The sequence below is a fragment of the Heloderma suspectum genome, chromosome 2, assembly GCF_057233095.1.
Source record: "Heloderma suspectum isolate Gila_16-S chromosome 2, 16-S_ref, whole genome shotgun sequence".
Classification (NCBI taxonomy): Eukaryota; Metazoa; Chordata; class Lepidosauria; order Squamata; family Helodermatidae; genus Heloderma; species Heloderma suspectum.
This window is the reverse complement of record NC_139459.1, coordinates 323,007,707-323,026,076: the sequence shown is the minus strand read 5'-3', so window position 1 is coordinate 323,026,076 and position 18,370 is coordinate 323,007,707. Positions and strand designations below refer to the sequence as shown.

The 18,370-nt window shown below is 46.4% G+C and overlaps 1 protein-coding gene across 3 annotated transcripts in view; it reads left to right on the top strand.

The window, feature by feature from the left end:
- GPR27 (G protein-coupled receptor 27) overlaps positions 1 to 4,754 on the top strand; it is a 35,275-nt gene extending 30,521 nt beyond the window's left edge. For 2 of the 3 annotated variants that reach the window (XM_084840413.1, XM_084840412.1), the window contains one exon: positions 807 to 4,754. In XM_084840413.1, the coding sequence (XP_084696539.1) occupies positions 2,183 to 3,340 (1,158 nt within the window). In that variant the 5' untranslated portion in view covers positions 807 to 2,182 and the 3' untranslated portion in view covers positions 3,341 to 4,754. The remainder of the gene's footprint in view (positions 1 to 806) is intronic. The other variant, XM_084840411.1, reaches the window with a different exon arrangement.
- Positions 4,755 to 18,370: the final 13,616 nt, after the last annotated feature.

Here is an 18,370-nt window from a genome sequence, read left to right as displayed (position 1 = left end):
GGGCCCTTCCTTCACACTGGCACACCATGACACTGACTACCCAAGCAATGAATGACAGTGGTAAACCACATGCTTTGTATGTCAAAAGTTCCAGACGCAGTTCTAAGGTGATCCATCACTAAGATCTTGCCTTCATTCAAAAACAAACACGAATGCAACCCCATGACACGTTGCCACCTTTGGAGTGGTAGAATCCCTGGGGCCTGCCTCTAAAGGTAATACTTTCCCCATCCCTCTACAGGACTTCAGCGAGCAAAAGGAAGGGAAGGAGCTCAAAACCCATTACAGTGGAGGTGGGCAATTTGTGGCTCTCCAGATATTTTGGCCTACAAGTCCCATCAGCCCTAGCCAGCATAGCCAATGGTGAGGGATCATGAGAAGTGTATGCCAAAACACCTGGAGAACCACAAGTTGCCCACCCCTGCATTAGAGTACCTGTAAACCATCGAAGAGATATCCCTGCAGAAAAGATGTTGAGCTATGTGTGCAGTGACCTGGGTAGTTAGGATCATGAACAGTTCACTCAGCATCTTCCAAGGGCTCTGAAGCAATGCAAATGCAGTAAGAACTTCATAGTTCCACTGGGTGACCCCTGATGTTTAATGGCTTGTAAAGGTGGATTGTGTGTGTATGCATTGCCTTAGTTGTGGCTTGGCTGTGCCCAGGGCCAGCGTCAAAGGTAGGATGGTTGGGCACCTGCCAAGGGCTCACACCCCAGTGGAGGCTACTGACAACAGCCTCCTGGAATTGCTGCTCCTCTTCACTACTGCAACCTCCTTGTTCACCTGCCTTTCTCTCTGGACCAGACATCCACGATGGGGAGGAGGAGCAGCAGCGAATGCCATGGTCTGCTTGCTCCCTGCCTAGTGGTAGCAATGATGAGAAAGAGGAGGAGGAACAATCGCAGCTGGTAACAAGGGCGGTGAGTAGACTGACTCACTGAGGGAAGGGGCCCACTGGGGGTGCCCTGCCCAAGGGCCCTCAGACACCTGGGCCGGCCCCCGGAGTCATGTGGCGCGATCTGCGCGGCAAGCCTCTTTCTGCAGAGCACTTACTTGCTGTACTCTCTGCGGTCCGATCTGCCAGGAGGCCGACGGGTGGATGGAGAGAGTTGGGCTGCTCGACTGACGAACAACCATCGGTCCCTTCCCGCTGCTATGATTTTATGTTCCTTCTTTCTTTAGCATGCTGAGCAAGACTCGGGCTCGAAAGCCCAGGAACAACGTGCTTACTCGCCCTTAACAGAGGCGAGCAGAAGCTGCAGCCGCCGTTGCCTGGCGGCCCTCCCTTCTTTTGCGCAAGCTCAGCCAGCTCCCCCCCCCCCCGCCCCAACTTCTCCCCGGAGCAGCATCCCCGCCGGAAGTGCAGCCGTAGCCAATAATAGCAGGTGTTTCCTCCCGCGCCTCGGTCCCCCCGCGAGCCACCGCGGCGGCGGCCCCGTCCTTCCCCGGGTGGCACCGGAGAGGCCGACGCCGATGGCGACGGGCAGAAGGAGGAGGACGCGGAGGCGGGAAGCCCGGCATTCCCTGCGAGCAGCGTGCTGTCGGAGGCGGTAGAGCGCGAGCAGAAGGGCGCAGGCGGCGATGCCGGAGCGGCGGCGGCGGCGCGCCCCTGAGCAGGGCAGCGGGATGCTCGCGAGCCGCGCCTCTGCCCGCACCCTGGGCGCGTCCCCGGCCTCCCGCCCGGGAGCCTTCTGAAGCTCGGCGATGGCCGCGCCCTGACCCGCCTCCCCGGGAGCCTCGCGCCCCCGACCGGCAGGAAAGCCCGCCCGTGGCGAGGCGGCGGCCGACGGCGAGGGTGGCGCGGCGCGGCTGGGCGCAGCATGCCGGAATGGGGGAGCCTGGCGCACGCACAGCCTGAGCTGGCCGCCGCTGCTCTGCGCGGAGAGGAAGGCGCCGCTGGTGGAGCGAGAGCGAGAGCCAGGAGGGGAAGGGGAGCGCGAGAGCCGGGCGGGCGGGCGGAGCCCTCCACCGCGCGGAGAAGCGAGCGGGCTCTGCGGGGTGGCATGCGCGCCGGCCGAGTGGGCGGCGGCGGCGCTAGCCTGTCCTCTGCGCGGGAGCGCCATGTGGCGGAGCGAGGCAGGGCGCGGAGGCGGGCGTAGCTGCTGAGGGAGAAACCCCGTCCCCCCCTTCTCTCCGCGGTGTTTGGGGAGCAGGTGGGCGACCATCCTCAGCCTCGCTAGATGGCGAACTCCAGCGAGCTGGCAAGCAGCAGCAGCAGCAGCAGCCCGCACCTGCCCAGCCCCGGCGGCCTCCTCAGCGCCTCTGGCCTCAAGCTCACCACGCTGGGCTTGATCCTCTGCCTCAGCCTGGCTGGCAACGTGCTCTTCGCCTGGCTCATCCTCAAGGACCGTCACCTGCACCGGGCCCCCTACTACCTGCTGCTGGACTTGTGCCTGGCTGACGGCCTGCGCTCCTTGGCCTGCTTCCCCTTCGTCATGCTCTCCGTGCACAGCGGGGCAGGCGCCTGGCCGCACAGCCTGCTCAGCTGCAAGGTGCTGGCCTTCCTGGCTGTGCTATTCTGCTTCCACGCCGCCTTCCTGCTCTTCTGCGTGGGTGTCACGCGCTACATGGCCATTGCGCATCACCGCTTCTATGCCAAGCGCATGACGGGCTGGACCTGCCTGGCCGTGGTGTGCATGGTGTGGACTCTGGCCATGGCCATGGCCTTCCCACCGGTCTTTGACGTGGGCACGTACAAGTTCATCCAGGAGGAGGAGCAGTGCATCTTTGAGCACCGCTACGTCAAGGCCAACGACACGCTGGGCTTCATGCTCATGCTGGCCACTGTCATCGCTGCCACCCATTTGGTTTATGTCAAGCTCCTCTTCTTCATTCACAGCCACCGCAAGATGAAGCCGGCGCAGTTGGTGCCAGCCATTAGCCAGAACTGGACTTTCCATGGCCCTGGGGCCACGGGCCAGGCTGCTGCTAACTGGACTGCTGGCTTTGGCCGGGGCCCCACCCCTCCTACCTTGGTGGGCATCAGACAGAATGCTACCCACAGCCAGATCAAGAGGCTGCTGGTCCTGGAGGAGTTCAAGACAGAGAAGAGGATTTGCAAGATGTTCTATATGATCACCCTCCTCTTCCTGCTTCTCTGGTCCCCCTACATTGTGGCCTGTTACTTGCGTGTCTTCATCAAGGCCAGTACTATCCCGCAGGTCTACCTGACCACCTCTGTCTGGATGACCTTTGCCCAGGCAGGGGTCAACCCCATCCTGTGCTTCATTTTCAACAAGGAGCTCAGAGTCTGTTTCAGAGCTCGTTTTCTCTGCTGCCAAAGCATACAAAATACCCAAGGCACCATTCTGTGTGACCTGAAGAATTTTGGGATGTAGTCCTATTTACACAAACAAATTGTAATCTCTATGCTTTTTTTTTTTTAGCATATGCACTTGAAGGAGACACCTTTGCATCTCCTCAGCCTTTAGGTTCTAAGAGGGTATTTATGTATGTGAGAGGGGACACTTTGTGCGGGGGGTGGGGGGAGTGGGATAACACATGGCTCCAAATTTCTTGGCTGCTTCTAGCATTTCTACAAATGATTCTGATTCTGGATGAAAAGGCCATAATTCTGTGCTAGTTGTTTTTTTTTAACCCTGCTGGTTTTGATAAAACCTAAGCAATTTTATTCCTGATACAAGATTTGATAAAAGGCCAAAATGAAATTTTATACTGAAGTTATTTTTGATGACCTCAAATATTGTATTACAGTGTTTGTTTTTAAAGGGTAACCAAGGAAGAGAAACTGTACTGTGTTTAGAAGTCAGTTCTTGGTGGGGAGCTTTGGGGTTAATTTTATTTCAGTACTTAAAGCAGCAACTTCTTAACTTTGCCTGACATAGAAACATGGGATGCAGTCCTAACCTACATCCTAATTGTGTAATAATAATGACGTTATTAGGTCATTTTCTATTGACCTAAAGAGAATTAGGTTCACTTGCTGTGATGTAGAACTAAGTTACATTCTTGTTGCACTGATAGTACCCCTTTGAAAAATGATAATTTTAAAAGCAAAATGATCACATATTAACTTTAAAAGCTGTCAATATCAGGTTTTTAAATTACACTGACTTTCATATTTTACTGGCTTTATAAGATGCTATCTATAAACTGGATAATACTTGTACATTTTGACTGTTTTAATAAAACACTGTCCAATTTTTGTACATGAAATGGCTTTAAAATGGTTGGGTTATGCTTTGCTATCTACTGTTGTCTCTAACAAAGTGTGGTTTGCCTACAGTATAGTATGGGCAGAACAACAGAATTCTTATTTGCCCTTAGATTCTGGCCCCAATCCAGAGGATATGTACTTACTTAGGAGTAGGCCCCATTGAACACAATAGGACTTACATCTGATTGGGCTGTTGTTACATATCCTAAAAGGACTACGTGTTTCTTAAAGGTATCTTTTCAGTTCATGGCATATCTGAGGGCATAAATAGAACAACTAACCACACATATCTGCTAAAATTAATTTCTATTTAAAAATGGCTCATCTGTTAATGTCAAAAGAGTATCCAGATAATTTTGGATCACTGATTTTAGTAGACAAAGCAGTTCCTTCACATAATTGCATAGCCTTGCCCTGTTATGCCAGAGATCATTTTTAAATTATTAATGTCCTGGGATTTTTTAAAAACTGCAGATTATGCAGTGAAAAGTTTCTAAAAATCTCTCTGAGCTAACAGTTGTTACTTTAAGTTGTTTTGGCGAGTTCACTTTTGGAAATACAGAAGTAGAGTTCATCTCTCAAATTTGGTTTAAAAAGCAACAATTTACTGCTTTAAGAACATAAATATGTAGGGGCTGTTCACACAACATGTGAACAGCCCCTACATATTTATGTTCTTAAAGCAGTGGTTGCGTGTGGGATATTTTGAACTGTGGGTTGTTAGCATATGTTAACCTATGCTAACATAGGTTAGCATGTTGTCTGAATGCAGTATGTTTGCTGCAGGGTGGGTTATCATGTTGTCTGAATGCAGCCAGGGTGGCTTGTTAACCATGCAATGTGGCTTGTTAAGCACCCTGAACAATCCAACAAGCCATGGGTTCTCAAGGTGGCTTGTTCGAGAAAATAAACCACATTGCATGGTTAACAGGCCACCCTGGCTGCATTCAGACAACATGCTAACCCACAGTTCAGCAAACAACCCAGGGCTCAAAACAATTCACCCACTGAGTGTGGGTTAGTGTGTTGTGTGAACAGCTATATATTCTTCCATTCACATAGCTATTCTATCCATTCATGTAAGGGACCCTGATCCAGTGGAGGTGCCCATTGCAGATGAGGGAGGGGAGGTGACTTTTGCTGAATTCTGCTTGCAGCTTTCAGTACCATCTTCCATGCTGCTCTGGAGGATGCCCCAACCCTCCAGCACAAAGTTTTAGAGGGCACAGTGGGAAAGAAAAACTGGTGAAAATGGTCTCCTCCCTTCTCCCAGCAGGAGTATCCAATGAGCTGCGTTCATTCAGGGGAAGTTCACAGCCAAATCATTGTGTGTAAGTCAGCACATGAAATTGTACTGTTTCGTGTGTTTGGGCAAGTATAAATGCTTTCATTTTATTATGACAATAATTTCAAATATACCCAGTGATAGGGATGAAGCCTCAAGCTGCTGCAGGCATGGTAGCTACTGTCCAGCCTGTTCCTATGTGGGTTTACTGGAACTTAGCCCAATGTGTTCAGTGGAACTTATGCTCCAGGTAAGTGTGCATAAGATAGCAGCTTATGCATAGTGTAGTCTAGCTCGCTGGGAAAACCTGGGAAAAATACAATACAAAAAAGAAAAAAAATAGGCAAATAGCTTGAAACAAAGAAGGTATCAGTCAGATTTTCAAAATATATGCATAGAAAGACAAGTGGCCCCTGAGGAAGGAAATATATTTCCAAAATGCTTTTGGCTTATTAAAGCTTTTTCTGGCACTTGAGAACATCTCTGCTGTTTTTTGTTGTTGTTTTTTAACACAATTAGTGCCTGTCGTGTGTGAGTTTTTAAAGTAACAACATTGTAGAAAACAAAGTAAGTTTTTATGATCTGGGCTTAGAAACTGTATATAGACCTCAACAATGTTATGCAGAAAAGGAAGAAGATCCATATTTGAAGAAAAACCTCAGAAAATAAATATCCCTATAAAGGGTGGCAATAAGTCTGGGTATTTAGTTACAGTAGTGCAGTTAGGTAATTCTGGACTTAATGGGCTTACGGGGGGAGGTCCCCTTGGACAGCCATATATGACTTCAATTGTAAAGCACACGTTTACTTGGGAATAAGCATCATTTCATTGTAGAAAAGGATGGTACATTTTAAAAGTAAAAATAAAAAAAAAGATCTGTAACCATGTGCATGTCTGTAACCATGTCTGTAACATGTTAACATTTTAAAATGTTTTTAATAATTAGAAGAAAGGGTATTGCTGCAAGCAGTGTCAGCCCAGCATGGCCAGGGTGGTGCAGGTGCTGGGCCTGTTTGCCAGTCAGAACTCTAAAGTGGCTATCAACTTATAGCTTCAGCACCTTGGATAGCCCCTTTTAGAGTTCTGACTGAACCCCAGAGCGGATTCACCACCACATGACATCGGAGCTACCAGCCTCTGCTGCTGGCCCCTATCACCTATCACTCTCTGGGGGGACATATTTACCCCCCCACACTTAGGCTGTGGGGACCTGGACTTTGGTCCTGGGGTTCAGCTCTAGCTGCACCACTACACATTGCAATGCTGCTACTGGTAGTATAATATAAATGAAATCAGTATCATTTCATCATCATTACACACAGCAAGTTATGTAGTAACTAGACAGACAAAATTGGTGATCCTTATTTATTTTATATATATACACACACACACACACACACACACCTTATTGGTTATTGCACTGTCCCAGTAAATAATATATCCTTGAAAATAATAGCATCACTCAAGCATAATTATCTAATTGGAATTGGTCAGCGTCCACAAGTTTTGGCTGGCCTCTGTAGCCTGCCAAAATGTGTTCACAACCCCATCCCTAGGAAGAGGAGGAGGCAGGATCTTCAGATGTCACACAGAGCTTAAGACCCAGGGTAACTTTGTGGGGATAAGCTCTCAGCTCCTTGAGGAGAAGGATAGCGGCTTGTCCGGAAAGCAGCAAGACGTCTCTAAAAACAACAAAGTTTCACTGCTTTCTGAGTGTCTCCAAACGCAGAACTTTCTGACATGCATGATTCACAGGAATATTAGCACTTGCAATAATTCACCCTCACTGAATCTCCATTACAGGCACAATGGCCCTGCAAGAACAGAAAGGTTTCCAGAGCCATTTCTTACTTGTTGCTTCCATAATTCGCTCTTGCAGTAAGTGCTGCGGCTTTCTAAGCAGCATCTTTCTTCATCTAACAGTTTGGGAGGTCTCGCCTAATTATTTACCTCAGCTGACTTCTCAATGAAGCAGACACCTTGGGAACGGGGGAGGGGGGGTAGTTCTCCACAGTACCCCACCAGTGGTGAGGGTCTGAATTTTGTTTTCTATATCAGGCTTTCGGAGGGGAAATGAAAAAAAAAATACATTCACCCCACCCAGGGCTCTCCCTAGCTCCTCTACAGTAGCAGTTGCATTGACTCCAAGATTCTAGTCCTAAATTCCACTGAACAAATAGTACAAATACCGTTTCTGTCAGATGTAATCCAAAAGCAGGATACAGAGACTGCTGCAGAATCTTTGCATTGTATATTTCACTAGACTTAGGGCATAGCCCTATGCATTAGACAGAAAAAAAGTCCTCCAACTCCCAGCATTCCCCAGCCTGGCTGGGAAATGCTGAGAGTTGTAGGACTTTTTTTCTGTCTAATGCATAGGATTATGCCCTTAATCTGCTACTGAAGAGGCTACTGTGTATTTAAAAAGGTGACCCCTCCAAAATTGAGCAGGCTAAATGGTAGGTTTGGTTGACTTAGTACAGATCAGAAAAGCTACAGCCACTGGTCTACTTGCTTGGAAGTAACCTGCATGGACATAAATGAAACTGATTTCCAAGTAATAATATCTAGCCTTTATACAGCTAGCTGCTTTTGAGTGCTCAGAGTGAAACACTCTGTAGTAGTGAAACTGGCTGGCTTCCCTTCAGGGTGGACTCATGTTCCAAGATTCTTATTTATTTAAAATATTTCTTGGCTGCCTTTCAGGGCAGGAGCCCTCCCAAGGCAGCATACAACAATAAAACACATAATAAAAATGTGGGATTAAGAAACAGTAAACAGACAATAAAAGCAGTAAAAACAAAATGAAAATGGCAACACCAGCAAACATTCTTTAAAAACATCAAACGTGTGCAAAAAATAAAACTTACAAAAGACAATTACAGCCCAGTCCAATAACACATAATCAGGGGAACATCAGGATAAAGTAGTCAGTTTTCAGGGCCTTCTTAAAGCCCTGCAGTGATGGGGCCAAGTGGACTCTCTTGGGGTTCAAGAATAATGGAAATATGCTTGACACAAAGTTCCAGCCCCCCTAACAGCCAACTCAGCATGAGCCAGGGGACTCTTGGACCTTACACGACACCCATACGGCTTCTGAAACAAGGGCCCAGGCACCCTGTATTTCAAAGCCTTGGGCCTGAAACCTTAAAAAGTAGCAATAACCAAGAAGAAACCTCTGGGCTTAGTACAAAGGCCATTTGGAATATAGCACACACATTCAAATACGATAGGTGGTAAGTTTATTTACAAAAAAGGAAAGGAAATAACACACAGAAGAACCAGAGCAAAGTTTGGAAGCAACACTTACAGGGCAAAATACAAAACTGATTAACCCTGTTAATGTACCAGCAGCATGGGTTTTCATGAGAACAGGACCTCAGAAAGTGAACCCTCCCAAGCAAACATTGGATGGCAAAACAAAAGCAAGCAAAAGACACAGGCATCTCTCGCCCCCCTGCCCCCCTGGTTTCATACTCAAAAGACTTCAGCAAATCTGAGATGCTCCCTGTTAGCCAGTCATGAGCTAGCTGGGAACAATCTATCCAAATTTTCCAGGGGGCAGAAAGTTCTCCTCAACACTTAGCTGAACTCATTCAGCCCAAATAGTGAGGGCTCTGCTTTGGCCTTAAGCCAGGGTCAGCACAAGATAACAAACCCAGGTGGCCTAACAAATGCATGCTGCTAAAACAAAGAAGAAAAATGGATTTCTTGACAGACAAGTTTGAGTTGTCTTTCGGTAAAGCCATCCATAGTATCCTTAATGCAGTTACAGTAAGGGCCAGAAATATTAGAACAAGGATAACTGTTTTGGAAGTTGGCCTCTGTACACCACCACATTGAAGTTGAAAGGAAACACACCCAGCTGGGAGCGAAGTCAGGACTTTCAGCTGCAATTCAAGGGGTTGGACAAAAGTGGGGCACTAACCATTCAGGAAGGACAGCCAGTGGCATACACACACACCCATCATTGGTGGCTCATAAGTACTGGAACGAATGGCTGGCAAGCAGCTGCATGGCCAGGTCAGGTCTGGCCTGTTTTCTGGGTACCCCATGACTAATTTGGCAGATGAAAGGCCTGGAGGTGGTTCTGAGTGTTATATTTGCATTTGGTAGCTGTTCACTGGAACCCCCAACATGAGGTCCAAAGAGGTGTCCATGAGAGTGAAGGAGGCCATCATTAGGCTGAGGAAACAAAATGAACCCATCAGAGAGATAGCAAAAACAGTGGAAGTGGCCAATACAACAGTCTGGAACATCCTGAAAAAGAAGGAATTAACTGGCAAGCTCAGCAACAGCAAAAGGCCTGGAGGACCATGGAAGACAACTAAAGTGGATGACTGCAGAATTCTACTCATGGTGAATAGGAACCCTTTCACAACATCTAGCCAGGTCAAGAACGCTCTTACAGAGGTAGGCATGTCATTGTCAACATCTACAGTCAAGAGACGGCTTTATGAATGTAACTACAGAGGCTTCACAACAAGGTGCAAACCACTGGTAATGCTCAAGAACAGAGAGGCCAGATTAGCCTTTGCCAGCAAACACCTAAAAAAGCCTGCCCAGTTCTGGAATAAAATTCTTTGGACTGATGAAACCAAGATTAACTTGTACCAGAATGATGGGAAGAAAAAAGTATGGAGAAGGAAAGGAACAGCTCATGATCCAAAGCATACCACATAATCTGTCAAACATGGTGGAGGCAGTGTTATGGCATGGGCATGTATGGCTGCCAATGGAACCAGGTCACTGGTGTTTATTGATGACCTGACTGCTAATAAAAGCAGCAGGATGACGTCTGAAGTGTATAGGGCTATACTTTCTGCTCAGATTCAGCCGAATGCTGCCAAACGGATAGGACGCCGCTTCATATTGCAGATGGATCATGACCCAAAACATACAGCAAAAGCTACCCAGGAGTTTCTCCAGGCAAAGAAGTGGGATGTTCTTCAATGGCCAAGTCAGTCACCTGATCTCCACCCAATAGAGCATGCTTTTCACTTCCTGAAGACAACACTGAAGGCAGAAAGACCCACAAACAAGCAGCAGCTGAAGGCAGCTGCAGTAAAGGCCTGGCAAAGCATATCGAGGGAGGAAACTCAGCCTTTGGTCATGTGCGTGGGTTCCAGACTTCAGGCAGTCATTGACTGCAAAGGATTTTCATCCAGGTATCAAAGGCGATCCTTAAGTTTGAAATGATGTTGGTTTGTTCCATTACTTATGAGCCACTAACGATGGGTGTGTGTGTGTGTGCCACTGGCTGTCCTTCCTGAATGGTTAGTGCCCCAGTTTTGTCAAACCCCTTGAATTACAGTTGAAAGTCCTGACTTTGCTCCCATCTGGGTGTGTTTCCTTTCAACTTCAATGTGGTGGTGTACAGAGGCCAACTGCCAAAACAGTTATCCTTGTTCCACTATTTCTGGCCCTGACTGTATATGGCACAATGATACCAATCCAGATCCATACACATTGTCTCCTTACAACAACCCTGTAATGAACCCCAGTAGTACGAAAGGATTTAAATGTCTTCCAGGTGCCAGACTTGACAGCTGAGATTTTGCTGTCATCCAAGAATATACGGAAAGCTGAAATCTAAAAAGGAATATTTACAGTTCTTTTGCCAAAGAGCATCTCTATACCAGCCTAAAAACCTGCATTTAAAACGGGGCTTTTTGCTTCTGTTTTAAATGCAGGATCACAATGACTCCCCTTTTCACACGCTTCCCTTCCCCCTTCCCCTTTCCCCCTCCTTCTCCCCGTATCTGAGTCTTCCATTATCTTTCACCGATCTCACACCTCTTCTTGCCGCTTTTCCTCTTTTCACAGTGGGAACTCAAGTGGAACACAATGGGGTAATTTGATAGCTCATTATCTGCGATCTGTTTAAAAATGGAACAAAGGGTATTTAGTGCAGGAGACGCCCTGGAGGGTCACGGCGTCATGTAAAGAGCCCGCAAACTTCCATGAGGGAGCAACCTCAATCACAGGATAAAAGCTCCATGTGAAGAAAGTCTGTGTTATATCATTACAATCTCATCATGGTAACGCTATATCCCTCTTGCGCATTTATACCTCGTAGGACACGCATTGACATTTGTTGCGGTATTTTGGATAATGTGGAATAAAAAGCAGGAAATAACACTACAAAAGTGGTATATTGAATATGTAATGTGTTATCAGTGCACTTCAATACCGCTATAAAGCAGTAGTGTAGATCTAGCCTTGTTGTCTACATAACCTATGGACTGATGTTACAGATAAATGTGTACTTTGGTTTTTTTAATTTTTATTTGTTTTTAGCTTTTACTGCCTGCTGGTGCAAGTAGTGAGACTTTAGTTTTCTATTATAATCCTAATATAAATGACATCTCTGCTATGCGTTTGTGTAGCCGTGGGAACTGTCTCATTTCTCTTTTGCATCCTGTGTTGTTTTTGCACATGTGTCTCCGTGCACAATTTAGCTATGTTAGCACAACACAGTTTGGTCATAAAATATATCATTCCTTTTCAGAATACACGCTGTATTTGTACATGATGCAGAGTTGACAAGTGGCTACTAGAAAATAGATTAAACATCGAGGATCACATAGCATTTCTCTCTAGGAAGAGAAATCATGGTCCCCAGGATAGAATCCCAAGAGCCACAGAACTGATTAGAAATCCCCCTCTGAGATCATAAACAGAGCTCCAGCCTAGGACGGGGTGATCCAGTCTCAGATTTCCCCCTCCTGTCTCCCCTTTTTTGCAGTGGCTCCACCCATCAAAGTTGAAATTCCAGTGGTGGAGAGGGGGAAAAGAGGCGTGTTGGGGATGTGGTGGTGGGTGGGGATGGAGATGATGTGGATCCAAAGGATGTACATCCCTCTCAGCCCCCAACCGCACCCCTGACATGGACAAGAATTTAGACCAATTCTGAGGCTGGTGGTCTGATCCCCCGGCTTTTTTTTTTAAGATTTTTTTTTTTAAAGCCTCACGGAGGGGGGGAAAATAACTAAAAATGCCTCCACTGTTCCTTCCACCCTTCCAGCAAGAGCCCAGCAGGGCTTTTGAAAGATCAGAGCTGGCAAGATTGGAGCATTCCATCATTCGGACTCATTACCTCGACTTCAGCGAAGCTTTCGACGAAGTGCCCCATGATCTCCTGATGAGCAAACTAGCTCGAAGTGGGCTAGATGAAACAACAATCCGGTGGATCCACAGCTGGCTACAGAATCGGACTCAAAGAGTGCTTATCAATGGGACCTTCTCAAGCTGGGGAGAGGTAACGAGCGGGGTACCGCAGGGCTCAGTCCTGGGCCCAGTGCTCTTCAACATTGTTATTAATGACTTGGAGGAGGAGGTGCAGGGAATGCGGATCAAATTTGCAGATGACACAAAATTGGGCGGGATAGCTAATACCTTGGAAGACAGAAACAAAATTCAAAGTGATCTGGATAGACTGGAGCGCTGGGCAGAAAACAACAGAATGACATTTAATAGGGACAAATGCCAAGTTCTGCACCTAGGAAAAAGAAACCAAAGGCACAGTTACAAGATGGGGGATACGTGGCTCAACCACACTACAAGCGAGAAGGATCTTGGAATTGTCGTCGATCACAAGCTGAATATGAGCCAACAATGTGATGTGGCTGAAAAAAAGGCCAATGCTATTTTGGGCTGCATTCATAGAAGCATCGCTTCCAAATCCCGGGAAGTACTAGTTCCCCTCTACTCAGCACTGGTTAGGCCTCATCTGGAGTACTGTGTCTAGTTCTGGGCACCACACTTCAAGAAGGATGCAGACAAACCGGAGAGGGTTCAGAGGAGGCCAACAAAGATGATCAGGGGACTGGAAACAAAGCCCTATGAAGAGAGACTGAAAGAACTGGGCCTGTTTAGCCTTGAGAAGAGAAGACTGAGGGGAGATATGATAGCACTCTTCAAGTACTTGAAAGGTTGTCACAGAGAAGAAGGCCAGGATCTCTTCTTGATCATCCCAGAGTGCAGGACACGGAATCATGGGCTCAAGTTACAGGAAGCCGGATTCCGGCTGAACATCAGGAAAAACATCCTGACTGTAAGAGCAATACGACAGTGGAACCAATTACCTGGGGAGGTGGTGGGCTCTCCCACCCTGGAGGCCTTCAAGACGAGGCTGGACAGCCATTTGTCAGAGATGCTCTGACTTGGATTCCTGCATTGAGCGGGGGGGTTGGACTCGATGGCCTTGTAGGCCCATTCCAACCATACTATTCTATGATTCTATGATCACCCTTAGGATTGCACTCTAGATAGCATAAGCGTATGCTATCTTATCAATGAATCACATATTCTTTTTTTTGAAAAAACAGTGTGCGCGTGTATGCGTGTGCATGCACCTGTGTGCCCGTACGCACAGGCTTTGTGTTTTGTTTTCTTTTTTAAATATTCATGGATCATGCAGGATAAATATTGTCCTTCTCTCCGTCACTTGATCAAAAATGGGTATTTTAAAAAACTGCCATTTGTAGAAAAAAAATCACTATCCTTCCCTGCTAGGAAAAAAGATTTTAAGGCTTGAAGTCAGGGTGCTTTGTGACAGCCGAAGAAAATGGAGTGATTTAGTGTAGTATTAGTTCACTTCATCAGACTGCTCAGTCTGTTCCTGTCTGTCACCCAAGCTTTAGAAGAAGGATGATCGAAAGGAAGCAGTTGAGCAGCTCCACTGACAGAAGTAAATCAAAGGAAGGGTTTGTTGTCATTAGGTTTTGCAATGGATTACAGTGGGTTTTTCAAGCTAGGTTTGGTGGCTGCAGCTTCTTCTTCTTTGTTGATAATGTAGCCACCTCATCAGCAAGTAGTTTTCTTGGAGGATCACTTTTAAATGTGATGGATCTGTACTCCTTCCATGTAAATGAGACCTACTTGGCGATTTCTGTTGCCTTGTCACTCCAGTACTACTTTTCTACACCTCCTTTGCCTCTAGGTTACAACAGGAAGACATATACAGAGGCTTATGCAGAGTCATTCCACTGGTTCATCTAGCTCAGTACTGCCTACTTTGATTGGCAGCAGCTCCCCAAGTACTCTGGCAGGGAATGACCCGACAGCACCTTTAAGGGGGACTGGGTGGCCAGGAGTCCTCCAGTTGCTGACCCCTAATGTAGCCCTCCCCTTCATGGATCACTGCCTTGTTGTGGCGAAGGGGCTTGCGTAACTCAGTGAAGCCATAAGCTATGCCGTTCAGGGACACCCAAGAAGGACAGGTCATGGTGGAGAGTTCTGACAAAATGTGGTCCACTGGAGAAGGAAATGGCAACCCACTCCAGTATTCTTGCCAAGAAAACCCCATGGAACGTATCACAAGGCTAAAAGATATGGCGCTGGAAGATGAGCCCCTCAGGTCGGAAGGTGTCCAATATACTACTGGGGAAGAGCAGAGGGTATTTCCAAGTAGCGCCAGAAAGAGTGAAGCGGCTGGGCCAAAGCCGAAAGGACACTCAGCTGTGGATGTGTCTGGTGGTGAAAAGAAACTCCGATGCTGTAAAGAACAATATTGTTTAGGAACCTGGAATGTAAGATCAATGAATCAAGGTAAGCTGGAGGTGGTCAAACATGAGATGGCAAGATTGAACATCGACATCTTGGGAATCAGCGAACTAAAATGGACAAGCATGGGTGAATTTAATTCAGGTGACCATTGTATCTACTACTGTGGGCAAGAATCCCTTAGAAGAAATGGAGTAGCACTCATAGTCAACAAAAGGGTGGGAAAAGCAGTACTGGGGTACAATCTCAAAAACGATAGAATGAACTCAGTACAAATCCAAGGCAAACCATTCAACATCACAGTAATTCAAGTCTATGCCCCAACCACTGATGCTGAAGAAGCTGAGGTTGATCGGTTCTATGTAGACCTACAACAGCTTCTAGAACTAACACCAAAAAAAGATGTCCTCTTCATCATAGGGGATTGGAATGCTAAAGTAGGAAGTCAAGAAATCACCAGGATAACAGGCAAGCATGGCCTTGGTGTACCAAATGAAGCAGGACAAAGGCTAATAGAGTTTTGCCAAGAGAATACGCTGATCATAGCAAACACTCTTTTCCAAAAGCACAAGAGGTGACTCTACACATGGACATCACCAGATGGTCAATATCAAAGTCAGATTGATGATGTACTTTGCAGCCAAAGATGGAGACGCTCTACACAGTCAGTAAAAACAAGACCTGGAGCTGACTGGAGCTGTTGCAAAATTTCGTCTTAAATTGAAGAACGTAGGGAAAACCACTAAACCATTCAGGGATGACCTAAATCATATCCCTTATGAATATACAGTGGAGGTGACAAATAGATTTAAGGGACTGGACCTGATAGACAGAGTGCCTGAGGAACTATGGACGGAGGTCCATAACATTGTTCAGGAGGCAGCAACTAAATCCATCCCAAAGAAAAAGAAATGCAAGAAAGCCAAATGGCTGTCTGATGAGGCTTTACAAGTAGCTGAGGAAAGAAGGGAAGTGAAAAGCAAGGGAGAAAGGGGAAGATATATCCAACTGAATGCAGAGTTCCAGAGAATAGCAAGGAGAGACAAGAAGCCCTCCTTAAATGAACAATGCAAAGAAATCGAAGAAAACAATAGAATGGGAAAGACTAGAGATCTCTTCAAGAAAATCGGAGATATCAAGGGAATGTTTTGTGCAAAGACGGGCATGATAAAGGACAAAGAAGGCAGGGACCTAACAGAAGCAGATAAGATTAGGAAGAGGTGGAAAGAATACACAGAAGAACTATACAGGAAAGATCTGAATGTCCCTGATAGCCATGATAGTGCGGTCACTGAACTTGAGCCAGACATCCTAGAGAGTGAAGTCAAGTGGGCCTTAGGAAGCATTACTAACAACAAAGCTAGCAGAGATGACAGTCTTCCAGCTGAGCTATTTAAAATCCTAAAAGATGATGCTGTTAAAGTGCTGCACTCAATATGCCAACAAATTTGGAACACTCAACAGTGGCCACAAGACTGGAAAAGGTCAGTTTACATTCCAATTCCAAAGAAGTGCAATGCCAAAGAGTATTCAAACTACCGTACAATTGCGCTCATTTCACGTGCCAGCAAGATGAATCTCAAAATCCTACAAGCTAGGCTTCAGCAGTATGTGAACCGAGAACTACCGGAAGTACAAGCTGGGTTTCGAAGAGGCAGAGGAACTAGAGATCAAATCGCCAACATTCGCTGGATCATGGAGAAAGCAAGAGAATTCCAGAAAAACGTCTATTTCTGCTTCATTGACTACGCTAAAGCCTTTGATTGTGTGGATCACAACAAACTGTGGCAAATTCTTAAAGAGATGGGAGTACCAGACCACCTTACCTGTCTCCTGAGAAACCTGTACATGGGTCAAGAAGCAACAGTAATAACCGGACATGGAACAACCGATTGGTTCAAAATTGGGAAAGGAGTATGAAAGGAGTACTACATATTGTTGCCCTGCTTATTTAATTTATATGCAGAGTACATCATGAGAAACGCCGGGTTGGATGAATCACAGGTCGGAATTAAGATTGCCAGGAGAATTATCAACAACCTCAGATATGCAGACGATACCACCCTAATAGCAGAAAGCAAAGAGGATCTAAAGAGCTTCTTGTTGAGGGTGAAAGTGGAGAGTGCAAAAGCTGGTTTGAAACTCAACATTAAAAAAACGAAGATCATGGCATCTGGCCCCATCACTTCCTGGCATATAGAAGGGCCAGTGTGGTGTAGTGGCAAGAGTGTTGGACTAGGAGCTGGGAGATCCGGGTTCTAGTCCCCACTCAGCCATGGAAGCTCACTGTGTGACTTTGGGCCAGCCACAGACTCTCAGCCCAACCCACCTCAGAGGGTTGTTGTTGTGAGGATAAAATGGAGAGGAGGAGGATAATGTAAGCTGCCTTGGGTTCCTTGCAAGAGGAAAAAAGGCAGGGTATAAATGCAATAAATAAATAAATAATAAGGGGAAGAAATGGAAGCAGTGACAGATGTTATTTTCTTGGGCTCCAAGATCACCGCAGACGGTGACTGTAGCCATGAAATTAAAAGACACTTGCTCCTTGGGAGGAAAGCTATGGCAAACCTAGACAGCATAGTAAGAAGCAGAGACCTCACCTTGCTGACAAAGGTTCATATAATCAAAGCTATGGTTTTCCCAGTAGCAATGTATGGCTGTGAGAACTGGACTATAAGGAAGGTTGAGCGCCGAAGAATCGATGCTTTCGAACTGTGGTGCTGGAGAAGACCCTTACGAGTCCCCTGGACTGCAAGGAGGTCAAATCAGTCAGTCCTAAAGGAAATCAACCCTGAGTGCTCATTGGAAGGACAAATACTGAAGCTGAAGCTCCAATATTTTGGCCACCTAATGCGAAGAGAAAACTCCCTGGAAAAGACCCTGATGCTGGGAAGGATCGAAGGCAAAAGGAGAAGGGGACGGCAGAGAATGAGATGGCTAGATAGCATCACCGATGCAATGAATATGGACTTGAACATACTCTGGGAGAGAGCGCAGGACAGGAAGGCCTGGCATGCTATTGTCCATGGGGTCACGAAGAGTCAGACACGACTGAACGACTGAACAACAACCCATTATGAGACACACTGAGGACATATCCTATAATGAAGATTTCTGTATTTCAGACAAAGCTGAGAGGATGATTGAATAGCTAAGCCTGATCATTACATACCTGCTGGTTCAGTAAGGACACCCTCAAATAAAAGCATTACTAAGCTAGAAAGATGTGTCAGCTGGGTATTTGTCACTGTGTGCACAAGATTTAAAGGAATTAAAGGGGCAGCTTCCCATGTACAACCTCACCCTGCTGAAGTCCCATTTTCAATATAATATATAGGATAGCACATAAACAGGGGAAACTGGCAAGGCAAATATGTTCAGCTACCAAAATTGCAAGG